Source organism: Salmo trutta, chromosome 20 (assembly GCF_901001165.1).
Source record: "Salmo trutta chromosome 20, fSalTru1.1, whole genome shotgun sequence".
NCBI lineage: Eukaryota > Metazoa > Chordata > Actinopteri > Salmoniformes > Salmonidae > Salmo > Salmo trutta.
In genome coordinates this window covers 54,789,148-54,808,257 of record NC_042976.1, presented here as the reverse complement: position 1 = coordinate 54,808,257, position 19,110 = coordinate 54,789,148, and the positions used below count along the sequence as shown (strand labels likewise).

Here is a 19,110-nt window from a genome sequence, read left to right as displayed (position 1 = left end):
CTGAGAACACATACTCATCTGAGAACAGACCAAAGAACCTGGAAACACACCGTCACAGCCAGTAGTGTCTGTTGTGTGTTCATTTACTGTTTGTATCGGGTCCTCTGTTGTTTACTCCAGAAGTTGTCAGTGTCTGGGTAGAATCCATAGGATAATTGTTTTCACGTCTTGCTCACTCTCATTCTCACTGGTGCTTATCTGTGTGGACATTAATAATGAAGAAAATTGTGTTGTGTGAGGGTTGTATGTCACAAACCATGTTCTGTATCTGTATTGTTTTTGGGGCTGACTTATCAAACAGACAATGGGGAAACAAACTGCACATTTCCAATCAGCTCTTTGTCTCTCCCTTCTGATCTTGTGTACAGTGGATCATATCCAGCACCATCAGAGAACTGGGTGGATGGAAGGGTTTATTATTGTTTGAATATTCTTTATTTAACCAGGGAATTTTTATTGAGATGAACAACTCTTGTTTCAAGTCAACCCTGGGTTTGGACTGACCAACCAGCAGTGTTCTGAATGCAGTACTACGCTTTCTCCCACTATTTTGTTTGCGGCATGCCTGTGTGTGTGTATGTATACACTGTTTGTATGTCTGTCTCTGCAGTGTGTGTGTCTGTCCTCTTCCGCCACTTCTTTTTCTCTTTCCCCTCCTGAGGTTCCTGCAGCTCACGGTCTCCCTGTCTCTCCTCTGCTTCTCTCAGGTCCGCAAATTTGTGTCCATGGACAGTGCAGGCCTCCGCGTGCGTAGTCACCCCTCCCTGCAGAGCGAACAGATAGGCATAGTGCAAGTCAATGGCACCATCACTTTCATTGATGAGGTAAACTGCTCTAGACCAGGCGATTTGATCATATCTTAGCATTACTCTTATATTTTACCTTTTTCTGGTTTGTTTTCCCTTTTTTCCGTAATTCGTTTTTTTTATTTTTTTATTTTTATTATTAACTAGGACTGAATCCTAACTTGGGATCCAAGTGTGTAACCTTAACCCTTTAACCCTTTAATTAGCCTATATGAATAGGGCTACATTGAAATGTTTCCTACAGAAGAAATATGAAAAGCTTATGCATAAGCATGGTTGTGATCAAAAGGGAACAGTTTGTAGATTATTTTTAGACCAAAGGTGAGGGCATAACATTTCACCTGACACAAGACTGAATCCAAACATTACACTGTTGATTTTGCATTTACTGTATTTTTCACCACGTTTATTGATAGTGAAATCTGAAAATACTCTGTAAAATTCAGTAAGATAAGAATATTCATGGAATATTTTGGGTAGCTGCAACATTAGACAAAGAAATGACAAGGGTTTGAGTGAGAGGACTAATTGGTGTCTCCAAGTGGCCACACTCCTCTCCAAAGTCAGCACAGTTCCTGAGTTATTTCAGTGCACTTTTCTGACTCGAAGAGTCTTCAACTATAAGGTGTTTTTCTTTAGCTTTTTTAGCTAAACTATAAAATACGATATTAGAATAAGGCTTTGACAATGTGGATCATCATTTTGGTGCGCACAGAAAGAAGTCATGAGTGCATTCAGGTGCGTGTGCCGTGGCAAATTTTATTCATAATAGACAAAACAGACTCATTCTGTCCAGAACAACCCAGGGTATGATGCCATGTCATCTGGTAACTGTACATCAAACATAGTGATCATAAATGTTGACACTGTATATTACATATGTTTTCTGATATGGAAATGTAAAGTGCACATTTGGACTCGTGGGTGTATGACTTGCATGCGTGACATCAAAGCGGTATTTATTATAATCCTCAACGTCTCAGCATTTCCCTCAGTCAGACAACAAAAACTGTGCGGGAGGGATGGGGGCAACTCAAGTTCATAACAGCTGTCAGTCAAAACCCATACAGTGCTGTAAAACATAGACCCTGAGCTCTGACGTTATGTATAGCATGTTACTGTACAGCCACTGCGTTCCAATTTAAGCGCTTATCAGTGTCCAAATCTGCCATTTTCAACCCATATACATGTATGAGTGTAAAGGGTTAAGTGTTGCAACATTACAGAAAAGTTCCTCCTACCTTCTCTTGAAAGCCTGGGAACTTTGGGAAAGTTTCTGGGATTTTGCAACCCTAACCTCAAACTTTCACTTAAGTTGTGGTCAGTCTGGGATTTGAGTTGAAATTTGAGGTATTATGCACAGATCACAAGTCAGGATTCAGTCCTTGCAATCTACAGAGTAATTTTGTATGACTGTTTTGAGTACAGGAAAACTGTGCAGTGAGTCTACCCCTTTCTAGTGATAACTGCTTCTCTTCTGAGCTCACTTATTTGTTACCTTTGCCTTTGTGTTGTTTTATACACATGCAAGACACACTGAGGCTGCAGCAGGAAGAAAACAAAATTAAACCTTAAGGCTCAGTGATGTTACTCTGAGATTAGTGTGTTTTCACACAACATGACACTCCAAACATGCTGCCAAGCGTGCTCCATTTATTTTAGGACTGGTTTTAAACCTGGGTTTTACATTTTGCACCTCTCAGTATAGGTAACTCTGCCTTCCTTGTTGATTCTGGGTTTCTGGAGCCATTCAGCCCAGTTGACTCTGTTTCTATAGTGACAGGAGGGGGGTATGGCTGTGCTCTCTTCCCTCTGTTGCTTGTTTTCCCATAGATCCACAATGATGATGGTGTTTGGCTCAGGCTGAATGATGAGACAGTAAAGAAGTATGTGCCCAACATGAATAGGTACACTGAAGCCTGGTGCCTCTCTTTTAATCAGCACGTGGGCAGGAGCCTGCTGGTCCCAGCCGACGTAAGTAAAATGTCAGTCAGTCAGTAAGTCTGTATGATAGCAGGGAAGTCTACCCCCTATGCTGCTCTTTTGGCAAAAGCATCACAGATCATGAGACCCCTCACTACCAGACCTTCACCCAAACAAATGGCAGCATAAGGACAACATGCATGCCTTTACTCATGTCTGAGGGGATAACAAAAAGGTTCACTTTAATGTTACTAGAATGTGTTCAGTTGGACATGGCTCTTGACAAAACCCTGCATGATCCGTTAATACATGTTTAATGCATTGAAGTCATCCCCAATGCAGTTATTGACCAAAAAGATAGAGGTAGTAGATGAGCCATTTCAGTGTTTAGTTTTAAATGGTATTAGCTGCACTGTCTGCGATTCTCTTCATCTCTTCCTCATTGCTTTCTTCTCACCCAAGCTTCACAGACACCTCAGAGCAAAATAAAAAAAGTTTTGAAATACCATATATTTGCTCCATGACACAAACAACCTCAAAACTCTAAAGGCCGGTTGCTTAGACTCAGATTAAGCCTAGTCCTGGCCTAAAAAACAATTTTGAAATTGTCTTTTTCATTTGAGCATGCTTTTTAGTCCAGTAACTATGCTTAATCTGGGACTGGGAAACTAGCCCTGTCTAATCAGGGACTTCATGGTTGGATAGATTAGAAAATGTTTACATTAATGAATTAATTAAATGGCATTGCCTATGTATTAACCATCAATTTTAAGAATAACTGTGTTCTGTCATGAAGCAATCATTGGTCCCCAACACCACTTCATATGGAAATTGTGCTTCTACCACTCCACAATTCTGCCTATGCATTGGGCTGCTGAGGCTTGTAAGGTTCAGAGGCTTCTATCTAAGGGCATTGTCAAAAACAGCATGACACACTACATCCTATATGTGGAAGATTTTTATTTTATTTTTTAAAGTGATTTTCTGTCTTTTTTTAAACTTCAAAATACTTGAAAATTTGAGAAAAAAAATCTTAGCTCAGTATGATCGTTTCACTATTGCCAGTAACCCAAAAGTGGGTTAAAAATGCCTCCCCATGTTCACCATGACACTTCACAGGAAGGAAGCTAATATTTGACAGACTTTGTCAACGTTCTGAATCCTTCACAACATTTTGCCATTCCTTCACGATTGCTCGAGTACAAAGCCTATTTGGTCACCCCGTCAAAATTGGTGACAGCTCACTCTACTCAAGTTCAATTACAAAATAACTTAAGAACAGACCAAATTGCTGAAGAACCCCCCCCAAAAAACATTTATTCCAAAGAAATACAGTGACGCTTTTTCCTTCCCTGTTTCTCACGCTCAAATCAAAATGTATTGGTCACATACACATATTTAGCAGATGTTATTGCGGGTGTAGCGAAATGCTTGTGTTCCTAGCTCCAACAGTGCAGTAATATCTAACATTTCACAACAATACACACCTCTCAAAGTAAAATAATGGAATTAAGAAATATGTAAATATTAGGATGAGAAATGTTGGAGTGACATTGACTAAAATACAGTATATACAGTACCAGTCAAAAGTTTGGAGACCTACTCATTTAAGAGTTTTTCTTTTTTACTATTTTCTACATTGTAGAATAATAGTGAAGACATCAAAACAGTGAAACAACACACATGGAATCATGTAGTAACCAAAAAAATGTTAAACATATCAAAATATATTTAAGATTTTAGATTCTTCAAAGTTGCCACCCTTTTCCTTAATAGCTTTGCACACTCTTGGCATTCTCTCAACCAGCTTCACCTGGAATGCTTTTCCAACAGTCTTGAAGGGGTTCCCACATATGCTGGGCACTTGTTGGCTGCTTTTCCTTCACTCTGCAGTCCAAATCATCCCAATTGGTTTGTGGTCAGGTGATTCTGGAGGCCAGGTCATCTGCTGCAGCACTCATCACTCTACTTCTTGGTCAAATAGCCCTTACACAGCCTGGAGGTGTGTTGGGTCAATGTCCTGTTGAAAAACAAATTGTGTGCAAACCAGATGGGATGGTGTATCGCTGCAAAATGCTGTGGTTGCCATGCTGGATAAGTGTGCCATGAATTCTAAATAAATCACCAACAGTGTCACCAGTAAAGCACCATCACACCACCTCCTCCATGCTTCACGGTGGGAACCACACATGCAGAGATCATCCATTTACCTACTCTGCGTCTCACAAAGACACGGCGGTTGGAACCAAAAATCTCCAGTTCGGACTCCAGGCCAAAGGACATATTTCCACCGGTCTAATGTCCATTGCTCATGTTTCTTGGCCCAAGCAAGTCTCTTCTTCTTATTGGTGTCCTTTGGTAGTGATTTCTTTGCAGCAATTCGACCATAAATGCCTGATTCACGCCGTCTCCTCTGAACAGTTGAGGTTGATGTCTGTTACTTGAACTCTGAAGCATTTGTTTGGGCTGTAATTTCTGAGGCTGGTAACTCTAATGAACTTATCTTCTGCAGCAGGGGTAACTCTGGGTCTTTCTTGTGGTGGTCCTCATCAAAACCAGTTTCATCATAGAGCTTGATGGTTTTTACGACTGCACTTTAAGTAACTTTCAACGTCCTTGAAATGTTCCTGATTGACTGACCTTCATGTCTTAAAGTAATGATGTACTGTCATTTCTCTTTGCTTATTTGAGCTGTTCTTGCCATAATATGGACTTAGCCCTATTTGGTAAAAGACCATCTTCTGTATACCACCCCTACTTTGTCACAACACAACTGATTGGCTCAAACACATTACGAAGGAAATCAATTCCACAAATTAACTTTTAACAAGGCACACCTATTAATTTAAATTGTTAGGTTCTAATTCTGAGTAAGCTTAACCAAGTTTAATTCTTCCCAGAGGATCAATACAGCTGCATTAGACAAAGACATGCTCACACAAGCACTGATATTTAACCCTTCCTCCTAGGCTGAGTCTTTTCCTACACATCTGAACACCAAATGCATTTCTGTTGCTAGACAGAACCTCAGTGTTATCTGTTCTTCTTCACATCATCTGACCTGACCTCTACCCCAAAGTGCTCACTCCTCCCCAACTCACGGCTGTCATGGTGCCTGGTACCAGTCTGTGTCTCTTCTTTTCCCAGAGGATCCCTGCCATAGGATCCCTGATGGCTAACAATAAAATATCCTGACATAATGTAAATGTTCTGCATTCCCCTCTCTCCCTCAGTGACATGAATAAGTATATTTCATATTCTCAGAACCCAACAAAATGCATTCCAGGTGACTACCTCATGAAGCTAGTTGAGAGAATGCCAAGAGCGTGCAAAGCTGTCATCAAGGCCAAGGGCTACTTTGAACAATCTCAAATATAAAATATATTTTGATTGGTTTAACACTTTTTTGTTTACTATATGATTCCATATGTGTTATTTCCTAGTTTTGAGCTCTTCAATGTTATTCTACAATGTAGAAAATTGTAAAAAAAATAAAGAACAACCCTTAAATGAGTATGTGTCCAAACTTTTGACTGGTACTGTACATTTGAAATGAGTAAAACAGTATATAAATGAATCTTTTGCCATTACTTGCTTTTTGTCGTGGACCCCCTTAACTATATTCCCACAGGTGAGTTGTCTGAAGGAGGGATGTGTCTGTCTTGGCTGCTCTGGTTCTTTTTCATCCATCTGTTATTTCTACATGGCTTATTGAACCCCCCCCCCCCCCCCCCCCCCCCCGCCCTGTGAAGTTATATAATTTGAGTTATAGTCGACTTTGCGTTTTTGCCGTCAGGGACATGATTTTTTACCACAGTTGCATCACTTTCTGAATAGTTTATTTTAAGAACACTGCTATTCTACCTCCATTCTCCTTTGGGAATCAGCTATTCCGTTAAGGTTAAATTGTTATGCTGTCTGTGCTGTGATAACTTTTCTCATTTCACTTCTAATTCAAGCCCTTGATAAAAATGAACACGTAGATAACATTTGTGTGTTGAGGGTTAATGACATTGATGTCAGTAGGTTATATGTGGCTTTTGTAGGAGAAGGCAGATGACATCGCCTACTGTATGTGTCTAGTACTGTGGCCCCATATGGCATATTGCGTACTGTATGTGTCTAGTACTGTGGCCCCCATATGACATATTGCGTACTGTATGTGTCTAGTACTGTGGCCCCAAATGACATATTGCCTACTGTATGTGTCTAGTACTGTGGCCCCATATGACATATTGCCTACTGTATGTGTCTAGTACTGTGGCCCCCATATAACATATTGCCTACTGTATGTGTCTAGTACTGTGACCCCCATATGACATATTGCCTACTGTATGTGTCTAGTACTGTGGCCCCATATGACATATTGCCTACTGAATGCTTCTAGTACTGTGGCCCCATTTATAAGAGCATGCCTTACAAATAAGAGTCTACCTTACCCACACTGCATTTTCTTGATAACATTTTTGAATCAGACCATTTCCTTTTGGGCATATCTATTTTAGAGAAACTGATGCAACAATTTGCTGAGTTCATGTAGAATATCAAATTCATAGTATTCCTAGTAATTTGTTTTAAATCTTTAGGTTTACTTTCACTGTACGTTTCACACATGTTCAATGTTTATGGTTGAGTAAATGTACAGTTGAAACATATTTCAAGCCTGTGCAGTATGAAGTGATACATAATTTTTATTTATGCATTTATCATACTTTGTCATCACACTTTTTGAGAACTTATTGGTGGCATTCATGTGTTGTTAATGAAGCCTGTGTTCTTGTCCACTTTATGCCATTGAGACAGTATCAGCCCAACAACCAGCTGTGCACTTGATGCTCACAGGGTGTCCTCGAAAATGTTAGTCATTGCTGCAACATTTAAGTAAACGTTAGGCTCTGTCAACATTTAAGTAAACGTTAGGCTCTATGTCAACATTTAAGTAAACGTTAGGCTCTATGTCAACATTTAAGTAAACGTTAGGCTCTATGTCAACATTTAAGTAAACGTTAGGCTCTATGTCAACATTTAAGTAAACGTTAGGCTCTATGTCAACATTTAGTAAACGTTAGGCTCTATGTCAACATTTGTTAGAGTGGATCCAACTGGTTTTGTTGAACTTTGATCATGTGATAATCTGAAACACTGGTCACGTTATATCCTCTCTCATAAGACACATAGTTTCATCCTGATTCCTTATAACTATGTCATCGCATCAGACGCATCCATTACTACTCGCCCACTGACTGGTCTCCTAACCTAGCCTGATTGGTGTTAATGAAACTGTGTCATCGCATCAGACACATTCATTACTACTCGCCCACTGACTGGTCTCCTAACCTGATTGGTGTTAATTAAACTATGTGTCATCGCATCAGACACATCCATTACTACTCGCCCACTGACTAGTCTACTAACCTAGTCTGATTGGTGTTAATGCTAGTCAATTCCCTCTTGCAGAAGGCCAGGGGCCAATTTGAGCAGTGTGTTAAGGAGGTGAGCACCAGCGGCCGCCCCTCCCAAGAGGCCCCCTCCATGCGGGAGCAGGACAGGGTGAGGCAGGGTGGCGGAGGCCCTGGGCTTTATAAGGTAGTGAAGACGGGGCCCCTCGGGTCACAACATCAGAAGCTGCCCAAACCTTAGGGGTATCCCCATTGGAATGTTAGTACTTGGGAACAAGGTCAAGGCAGTAGGCGAGGTATGATGTGACTTAAATTATTTATAGTGGCTGCCGATAGACTTATTATAATTTATCTATAAAAATATTTCCATTCAAAGTAGAGGTGTAAAAAAGGGCAACACAAAGTAGCATAATATCTAAATACCTAAAAATGGCCATAAGAACTACAGCACAGTTGTTCCTATGCCTGTCTCTTTTGTTGCCCTCTACCTTGCTCTCTTTGCTAACACGTAATGCGTTTCATTTGCTCCCCCTTTTGCTTGTAAATTGGTTGACTTGTTTTGCCTTCAGAAAGTATTCATACCCCTTGACTTATTCCACATTTTGTTTTGTTACAGTGTGAATTCAAAATGTATTAAATAAATGTTTTTCTCTCACCCAATCTGCACATAATACCCCATAATGACTAAATGAAAACATGTTTTGAAAAAGAAATGCAGAAATATCTGTTATGTAAGTATTCACTCCCCTGAGTCGATACTTTGTTGAAGCCCCTTTGGCATCTATTACAGCTGTGAATTGTTCTGGATAAGTCTCTAAGACTGTGGTCACCAACCGGTCGATCGCAATTGACTTGTCGATCACCAAACATTTCTGTAAAAAACCCAACGATAAAGCCTTGTGTTCCTATTTTTTATTAGTCTCGGCTGTTGGTGGTAGGTGCAGCCAATTCAGCTGGTGCCTTGCGCGCCATTTCATGTGTCTGAAGGTACAAACTCTGCCTTACCGGTGGGCCTGGAGAAGAAATCAAGTGCACTATGCCACCGCTGGCCAATCAGATGGCTCAGATGACCGAGTCTGCAGTAACGTAGCAGGCTAAAAGAAAGATATGACAAAATTGGTACTGTGAGATTTCAAAACCATGACTAGAGAGAGACTGTCAATGAATACATCAAAGAGCTGCTGTTTTTATGAGTGAGTTGATGTTTAAGTTCTTACTGAGCACTGTCAACACTTTGTATTCAACACTTTTATAAGCCATAAAATGCACGTTCTTCCTATTTCCACTCAGTGCTCAGCAAGCACTGAAGCAGTAATGAATGAGTAGGAACGTGTATCTATAGGCTTGTTATTATTAGCGGCTTGGGTCTTTTTTAATATCAAGGAATATTTCACTTTCTCTGTTAATAGGAGTAACAACATGAATTTGTGAATGAGGCAGAAATAATGTGGTGCGACTCGAGTTTCGCCATCAGCTGGAAGACAGTGTCCCTTTTTGATCAGTGTCAGTGGAGGAAAGGGAGAGTGGAGGGATGTTGAGAGATGGACCCTCAGTCTGCTACTCTCTCCCTCTGCTGAGAATGACCATCAGATGCAGGCACCATCAGCCCAGTAAAATAAAATAAAAAGTGAATTATTTAAATGTATGCTCACTCAGCTGTGCCTCACAAGTAATACAACAACTGAATATATTACCGGTGTGATCATATAGCCTACCTCAAGTTTTGAAATATAATTTAAAAAAATGTCCCGAACAACAATGCATTGGCAGGTAAATTCATGCAAAGCCAGTATGCAGTGATAGTGTAATGGGCCTATAGTTTACTGCACAAACCTCATTGTTACAGTACTGTTTTTAATTGATTAATGTTGCATAGGCTTACCTTAAGTCATGTTAATAAAATATCAGAGCGGTAGATCTCAACATGCATTTTGACTCAAAGTGATCTTGACTCAGAAAAGGTTGGTGACCACTGCTCTAAGAGCTTCCCACACCTGGAATGTGTAACATTTATTATTTTCAAAATTCTTCAAGCTCTGTCAAATTGGTTGTTGATCATTGCTAAACAACCATTTCAGGTCTTGCCATATATTTTCAAGTAAATTTAAGTCAAAACTGCAACTCGGCCACTCAGGAATGTCCAATGTCTTCTTGGTAAGCAATTACAGTGTAGATTTGGCCTTGTGTTTTAGGTTATTGTCCTGCTGAAAGGTGAATTAATCAGACTGAACCAGGTTTTCGCCTGTGCTTAGCTCCATTCAGTTTCTTTTAATGCTGAAAAACTCCCCAGTCCTTAATGATTACAAGCATACCCATAACATGTGTTGTATTGGATTTGCCCCAAACATAACACTTTGTATTCAGGACAAAAAGTTAATTGCTTTGCCACATTTTTGCAGTATTACCTCAGTGCCTTGTAGGAAACAGCATGCATGTTTTGGAATATGTTTTATTCTATACAGGCTTCCTTCTTTTCACTCTGTCAATTAGGTTAGTATTGTGAAGAAACTACAATGTTTTTGATCAACCCTCAGTTTTCTCCTATCACAGCCATTTAACTCTGTAACTGTTTTAAAGTCACCATTGGCCTCATGGTGAAATCCCTGAATGGTTTCCTCCCTCTCCGGCAACTGAGTTAAGAAGGACACCTGTATCTTTGTAGTGTTAAATACTAATTAAACATGGGAAAAACTCACGGAAGAATAGTAAAGCTCAAACCAAGTTTATTCACCCACTGGGTCACACAGTTGCATAAGACAAAAACATATTTACACAAGCACTGGTATGTTAACCCTCCTATGCTGAGTCTCCTCCTTAAACATATGGACAGCCAATACATCTCTGTTACTATACAGCACTTTAGTGATGCCTGTTCTCTCTCACTTCATCTGACCTGACCTCGGCCTAAATTCCTCACTCCTCCCCAACTCATGGCTGTCCTGTTGACTTGTACCAGACTATAGCCCTTCTCCTTTCCATAGTATCCCTGATGTCTAACAATTAACGTTCCTACATTCCCCTCTCTCCCTCAGTAACATGAATAAGGATATTTTATATTTCAAGTTTAGAACCAATCGATAGTGACTGGGTGTATTGATACACCATCCAAATAACTTCACCATGCTCAAAGGGATACTCAGTGGCAGCTTTAAAAAATTTTTTTACCCATCTACCAATAGGCTCCCTTGTTTGCGAGGCATTGGAAAACCTCCCTGGTCTTTGTCGTTGAATCTGTGTTTGAAATTCACTGCTCGACTGAGGGACCTTACAGATAATTGTATGTGGGGTACAGAGATGTGGTAGCCATTCAAAAACCATGTTAAACACTATTATTGCACACGGTGAGTCCATGCAACTAATGTGACCTTTTTAAGCAAATGTTTACTCCTGAACTTATTTAGGCTTGTCATAACAAAGGAGTTAAATACTTATTGACTGAAGACATTGCAACTTTTCATTTTTAATTAATTTGTAAGAACATAATTCCACTTTGACATTGTGGTTGTGTGTAGGCCAGTAGCAAAAACATCTATATTTAATCAATTTTAAATTCAGGCTGTAAAACAACAAAATGTGTAAAAAGTCCAGGGGTGCGAATACTTTCTGAAGGCATGTACTTTGCCATTGAAAGGGTGAATACACAGAATGCCTCTGGGTGTGCATGTGTGCTCTGTCAGTTCTCTGGGGGTGCGGGTGTGCTCTGTCAGTTCTCTGGGGGTGGGGGTGTGCTCTGTCAGTTCTCTGGGGGTGGGGGTGTGCTCTGCCAGTTCTCTGGGGGTGCGGGTGTGCCCTGTCAGTTCTCTGGGGGTGGGGGTGTGCTCTGTCAGTTCTCTGGGGGTGCATGTGTGCTCTGTCAGTTCTCTGGGGGTGGGGTGTGCTCTGTCAGTTCTCTGGGGGTGGGGGTGTGCTCTGTCAGTTCTCTGGGGGTGGGGTGTGCTCTGTCAGTTCTCTGGGGGTGGGGGTGTGCTCTGTCAGTTCTCTGGGGGTGGGGGTGTGCTCTGTCAGTTCTCTGGGGGTGGGGTGTGCTCTGTCAGTTCTCTGGGGTAGGGTTTTCTGTTAGTTTTCCGTCTGGTGGCTCTTTTCCTTAATTAACACACTCCAATGGCTACAGCATTTTGCGTTTATACATTTTAGTTTGTTTATTTAAACTATATACAATTATCTTAATTTATTCATCATTGGAAACAGATTAGATATTTCTGAGGTTTACATTTTTTGATCCTTCACTACTTTTTAACATTGGATTCTTGAAATGCTGAAGCCATAATGTATCTCAGATGAATCTTTCCCTTCTTACACCTTCTGTTGACTTTGTTTCTCGGTGCACATTTTGATGCACTTTAAAATTTCTTGACCCAAAGTGCTGAATGGTGCCTACTTTTGACCTCTGTTAGGGAAATGTGGTGTGTCATGCTTTTACTAGAATGCCCTCTCTGAACCAATGGCTCTCCGGCTCTTTCTCAATTAATCTTTCCTAGAGTCCACACGTCCTATATCTTCACCTCCTTCTCAAACCGCATTGGAGAAGGAGGTATGAGGGGAGGAACCTTGGACGACCTCCTCCAATAGGGTTGAGACGGTGACAAGGATATAGGACGTGAGGACTACTAGGATACAAGGAATCATGGAAAGACTAACTAACCCTCTCTCTAAACACTTATTAACATTTACACTTTCCATCTGCGTCTGTATGTCTAAAGTGGTGATTTTATTTCAGGACTTTTACAAAACCAAAACAAACAAACATGCATTTACCTTTCAATATGATTGACTTTTAGAGTAAGTTCTTAAATTGATTCTCTTTATACAATAAACTCTGCAAATATTATAGCTACAATGCAGTATGAAATTCCTCTGTAAGGATGATCTACATTTTGTATATAATGGGATGGTATTTGTGAGAAATGTGTGTCAGGATGGTGCTGTGTGTGTGAGAGGACAAGCATGTGTATGTAGAGGGATAAAGAGCCTTGTGTTGTCCATCAGGTGATAAACGCAGAGGGGACGTGGGTCCAGCTGGACAAGAATAGCGTGGTGGAGTTCTGCGAGAGCAACAAAAGAGAGGCCTGGTCCCTGGCCCGAGACCGTGGGGGAAGCCAGTACCTACACCAAGGGGAAGGTAAGAGCCCCAATAATGATCTTTCTACTTGCCCAACTGCTTTGAGACTTACTGCTTTGAGACCTCTGTAATCTTTGTAGATCACAAAGCATCTCAACACTTCCTGTTAACCTGTTTTAAGACAACAAAAACTAAAAGCAAATCACATTTTATTTGTTGAATGCTCCGAATAGAACATGTGTAGACCTTACAGTGAAATGCTTACTTACAAGTCCTTAACCAACAATGGAGTTTTAAGAAAATACCTAAAAAAAACAAGTACGAGTTAAGAATAACAAATAATTAAAGAGCAGCAGTAAATAACAGTAGCGGGGCTATATACAGGGGCTACCAGCACAGAGTCAATGTGAAGGCTATATACAGGGGGTACCGGTACAGAGTCAGTGTGGAGGCTATATACAGGGGGTACCAGCACAGAGTCAATGTGGAGGCTATATACAGGGGGTACCGGTATAGAGTCAATGTGGAGGCTATATACAGGGGGTACCAGTACAGAGTCAACGTGGAGGCTATATACAGGGGGTAACGGTACAGAGTCAATGTGGAGGCTATATACAGGGGGTACCAGTACAGAGTCAATGTGGAGGCTATATACAGGGGGTACCAGTACAGAGTCAATGTGGAGGCTATATACAGGGGGTACCAGTACAGAGTCAATGTGGAGGCTATATACAGGGGGTACAAGTACAGAGTCAATGTGGAGACTATATACAGGGGGTACCGGTTAGAGGTCTACCGATTATGATTTTTTTTTTTCGACGCCGATACGATACCGATTATTGGATGACCAAAAACCGATGCCGATTAATCAGCCGTTATTTTTTTATTTTTTATATATATCTTTTTTTTATAATGACAATTACAACAATACTGAATGAACACTTATTTTAACTTAATATAATACATCAATAAAATCAATTTAGCCTCAAATAAATAATGAAACATGTTCAATTTGGTTTAAATAATGCAAAAACAAAGTGTTGGAGAAGAAAGTAAAAGTGCAATATGTGCCATGTAAAAAAGCTAACGTTTAAGTTCATTGCTCAGAACATGAGAACATATGAAAGCTGGTGGTTCCTTTTAACATGAGTCTTCAATATTCCCAGGTAAGATGTTTTAGGTTGTAGATATTATAGGAATTATAGGACTATTTCTCTCTATACGATTTGTATTTCATATACCTTTGACTATTGGATGTTCTTATAGGCACTTTAGTCTTGCCAGTGTAACAGTATAGCTTCCGTCCCTCTCCTCACTCCTACCTGGGCTTGAACCAGGAACACATCGACAACAGCCACCCTCGAAGCAGCGTTACCCACGTAGAAGAAGGGGAAACAACTACTCCAAGTCTCAGAGCGAGTGACGTTTGAAACCTATTAGTGCGCACCCGGCTAACTAGCTAGCCATTTCACATCAGTTACACCAGCCTAATCTCGGGAGTTGACAGGCTTGAAGTCATAAACAGCGAAAGTGCTATTTTAAATGAATGCTTACGAGCCTGCTGCTGCCTACCACCGCTCAGTCAGACTCCTCTATCAAATCATAGACTTAATTATAACATAATAACACACAGAAATACGAGCCTTAGCTCATTAATACGGTCGAATCCGGAAACTATCATCTCGAAAACAAAACGTTATTCCTGTTACATTGCACAACCTTCAATGTTATGTCATAATTATGTACAATTTTGGCAAATTAGTTCGCAACGAGCCAGGCGGCTCAAACTGTTGCATATACTCTGACTGCGTGCAATGAACGCAAAATGACACAATTTCACCTGGTTAATATTGCCTGCTAACCTGGATTTCTTTTAGCTAAATATGCAGGTTTAAAAATATATACTTATGTGTATTGATTTTAAGAAAGGCATTGATGTTTATGGTTGGAGCAACGTGTACCTAAGCGATTATATGCAACGCAGGACAGGCTTGATAAACTAGTAATATCATCAACCATGTGTAGTTAACTAGTAATTATGATTGATTGATTGTTTTTTATAAGATAAGTTTAATGCTAGCTAGCAACTTACCTTGGCTTCTTACTGCATTCGCGTAACAGGCAGTCACTGGTGCTTCCCACTTTAATTTTTGCCTGTAAACAGGAATCAGGAGGATAGAGTTATTAACTCCCAGTTCAGAGTAGGCTTTAGGATGATATTAAGATACTGCCCAGACAAACTCGGAGCCAGGAGAAAATGAACTCATAAAAGCTTACCAACGGAGATAATCACGACAGTTTGAGGTACCTCAAAGGAAAAATAGTGATGACGCTCATTGACATTGTTGCAAATGTTATAACCAATCACGATGAAGCACCACCACTCGGACTCCAGAGTGGCGCAGCTGTTTAAGGCACTGCATCTCAGTGCTTGAGGCGTCATTACAGACAGCCTGGTTTGAATCCAGGCTGTATCACCACCGGCTGTGATTGGGAGTCCCATCAGGCTGCGCTCAATTGGCCCAGCGTCGTCCCGGTTTGGCCGTTGTAGGCCGTCATTGTAAATAAGAATTTGTTCTTAATTGACTTGCCTAGTTAAATAAAGGTCAAATTAAAAAAAAATAATAATAAATAAAGCTGTGAACTCTTGCACACTTCAGACAACCACGGTGATTGTGACTGTACATCAAATTTTGCAATGGTAAAACATTTGATATAATTTTAGCCTGACACGATCAGTTTGCCGACTCTTAATTATTGCCTAAAATGTTTTTTTCACCAATTCTGATGGTTGTTAAATTTTAACAATGTTACTGTTTTATCAACACACTTGTCACTCCTGTTTAATTCTTAAGTCTATTCTAAGCCGTTTGAATTTTAGGACCCCATTAGGTATGGAAAAAAACGAACCAAAACAATATTTGATAGAAAACATTTTTTACTGTCTTTTAAGAAACAAGGTTTTGAATTGTTTGTCCTTCATCTAGGAGATATGTGACCCAATTCAGGAAACTAGGCGTATGTCGCAAGTCACGACTTCACAGGAGAGCTGTTTGAACGTAAAAAAAAAAAAAGAATTATCTAAATGTGTTTTTTTGGCAGAAATGCCTTCTGGAACATTTGAACTTTCATGTGCCTTAATATCAAACGTGTATTTTATGCCATCTGTAAATACGAACACAATTGTTAAATTATAAGCCTAGTTAATTTAGCCACAGAAAAAGTCGGCAACCTTCCCGCTAGCCATGATTGGCTGAGATAATGAGTCAGCTGGAACTGCCGAGAGATGAGTTTGGATTGGTCTGCCATATAGCGCTCGTCTGTCTATTTGAGTTGGTCAGTATGTCTAGGTAATCGTGTCAAATGCGGCTTTTAAAAAATATATTGTGTTGTAAAACTGCATAAATCTAATGTAAAGTTAAAGTGTACTGTTAGCTAGCTGACGTTAGCCGGATGGCTCGCTAGCCAACGTTATGTGTATGATCTCCACTTTCTGGAGGACCGAGTTTTGAAATCAGTGGAATTCGAGTATGATAGCTATGGAGGTGGAGAAATCACCAGTCTGGATTATATCGTTCGTGGCATCAGACAGGAGACAAGTCCAACCGTGATGTATACTGGTAAGATAGTCTAGCTAGCTACATTTTCAGATATTACACATTTCTTATTTTGACAGAAAGTGGTTTAATTTCAAGTGTACTGTTAGCTAGCTAACATTAGCTGGCTGAGTCGCTAGCTCAAGTTATGTGTATGATCTTATTATTCGTATCTCAGACAAATTTGCTTGACTCGTTAAATATAGGTACATTTAAAAAAACGTTGATACTGGTGTTTTGAGGGTACTATTAAATGAAGCTGTCAGTTGAGGACTTGTGAGGCATCCGTTTTCAGCTGTGCTAACGTAATTGCAAAAGGGTTTTCAGATGATCAATTAGCCTTTTAAAATGCTTAACTTGGATTAGCTAACACAATGTGCCATTGGAACACAGGAGTGATGGTTGCTGATAATGGGCCTCTGTACACCTATGTAGATAATAAATCTGCTGTTTCCAGTCATTTACAACATTAGCAATGTCTACACTGTATTTCTGATCAATTTGATGATATTTTAATGGACAAAAAAATGTGCTTTTCTTCCAAAAACAAGGACATTTCTAAGTGACCACAAACTTTTGAACGGTAGTGTACATTTTTATTTGTATTGCTTTGGCCACAATGACGAATATAGTACGAGTCAGCAGCATTATTTGGGTATGAGTCAACAGGTTATTAACTTTTAAAAGTGAGATTTTCACTGGACACTTTAACGAATCTAACATGTGAATAGATGTTTTGGTTGCTGTTATTGGTGGAGCCAACATGGTCCAGCTCTGTCTTCTCTCCCAACAGAACAAACCCTGCTAGAGCATGGGGCTCAGAACCCCCCAACTAGCCCCTTTTCTGTCCAGGCCTTCAACAGTGCTGCTGGAGCCATTGGGGCCTATGGGACACAGGGCTTCAACTATCGCATCTCAAACAACAAAGGTGAGGCCAGCCGGGGGACTTGGATACGTGGCTGAGTGGGAGAGGGATTCCTACACTGAGTGTACAAAAGATTAGGAACACCTTCCTAATATTGAGTTGCACCCCCATTTGCCCTCAACAGCCTCAATTATTTGGGGCATGGACTCTACAAGGTTTCAAAAGCATTCCACAGAGATGCTGGCCGATGTTTACTCCAATGCTTCTCACAGTTGTGTCAAGTTGGCTGGATGTCCTTTGGGTGGTTGACCATTCTTGATACAAGAAACTGTTGAGCGTGAAAATCCCAGCAGCATTGTAGTTCTCGACAAACTCAAACCGGTGCGCCTGGCCTGGCACCTACTAACATACCCCGTTCAAATGCACTTAAATCTTTTGTCTTGCCTGTTCACCCTCTGATTGGCACACATACGCAATCCATGTCTCAATTCTCTCAATGCTTAAAAATGATTTTGTAACCTGTCTTCTTCATCTACACTGATTTGAAGGTGACATTAATACAGGATCATAGCTTTCACCTGGTCAGTCTGTCATGGAAAGAGCAGGTGTTCCTAATGTTTTGTACAATCAGTGTACATGGGCTTGGTAGCTACAGCCGCTTCTGCTTTAGGAAACTCCTAAGTTGTTGCCTGAAGCAGAACCTTGGTCATGGTTATTAGGCGTAAAACTTGATAAAATGGCCAAACATGGAGTGAAATGAGCAGGTAGTGTATCTGAACTAGGAAATCCTAGTTTTCCTTGTCTGTTGCAAAGCGTTTTAAAACAAATCAAATCATATTTTATTTGTGAAATGCTTACTTACAAGCCCTTAACCAACAATGCATTTCAAGAAATAGAAAATAATGATTAAATAAACTAAAGTAAAGAATAAAATGTAACTCAATAAAATAACAATAACGAGGATATATACAGGGGATACCAGTAACTGAGTCAATGTGGAGGCTATATACAGGGGATACCAGTACTGAGTCAATGTGCGGAGGTACAGGTTATTCAAGGAATTGTGTACATGTAGATAGGGGTAAAGTGATTATGCATAGATAATATACAGCGAATAGCAACAGAGTGTAAAAACAAAAGGGGGGGGGAGTCAAAGTAAATAGTCCGGGTGGCCATTTGATTAATTGTTCAGCATGGCTTGGGTGTAGAAGCTGTTAAGGAACATTTTGGACTGGGCCGTACGCAATACCCTCTGTAGCGCCTTACGGTTGGATGTCGAGCAGTTGTCATACCGGGCGTTGATGCAACCAGTCAGGATGCAGCTGTAATGCTTTTTGAGGATCTGGGGACCCATGCCAAATCTGTTCAGTCTCCTGAGGTGAAAAGGTGTTATCGTGCCCTCTCCACAACTGTCTTGGTGTGTTTGGACCATGATAGTTCGTTAGTGATGTGAACACCAAGG

The 19,110-nt window shown here is 40.4% G+C and overlaps 1 protein-coding gene and 1 long non-coding RNA gene across 10 annotated transcripts in view; one reads left to right on the top strand and one right to left on the bottom strand.

Moving 5' to 3' along the window:
- mycbp2 (MYC binding protein 2) overlaps positions 1-19,110 on the top strand; it is a 347,166-nt gene that overhangs the window by 242,533 nt on the left and 85,523 nt on the right. For 8 of the 9 annotated variants that reach the window (XM_029703702.1, XM_029703697.1, XM_029703701.1 and 5 more), the window contains 4 exons: positions 708-824; positions 2,640-2,780; positions 13,115-13,247; positions 17,577-17,711. In XM_029703702.1, coding sequence (XP_029559562.1) covers positions 708-824; positions 2,640-2,780; positions 13,115-13,247; positions 17,577-17,711 — 526 coding nt within the window. The remainder of the gene's footprint in view (positions 1-707; positions 825-2,639; positions 2,781-13,114; positions 13,248-17,576; positions 17,712-19,110) is intronic. The other variant, XM_029703703.1, reaches the window with a different exon arrangement.
- Positions 417-15,318, bottom strand: LOC115156252 (uncharacterized). Its single transcript, XR_003868216.1, has 2 exons — positions 15,280-15,318; positions 417-764 (listed from the first exon to the last, which is right to left on the bottom strand). It is a non-coding gene; the product is annotated as an uncharacterized LOC115156252 (long non-coding RNA).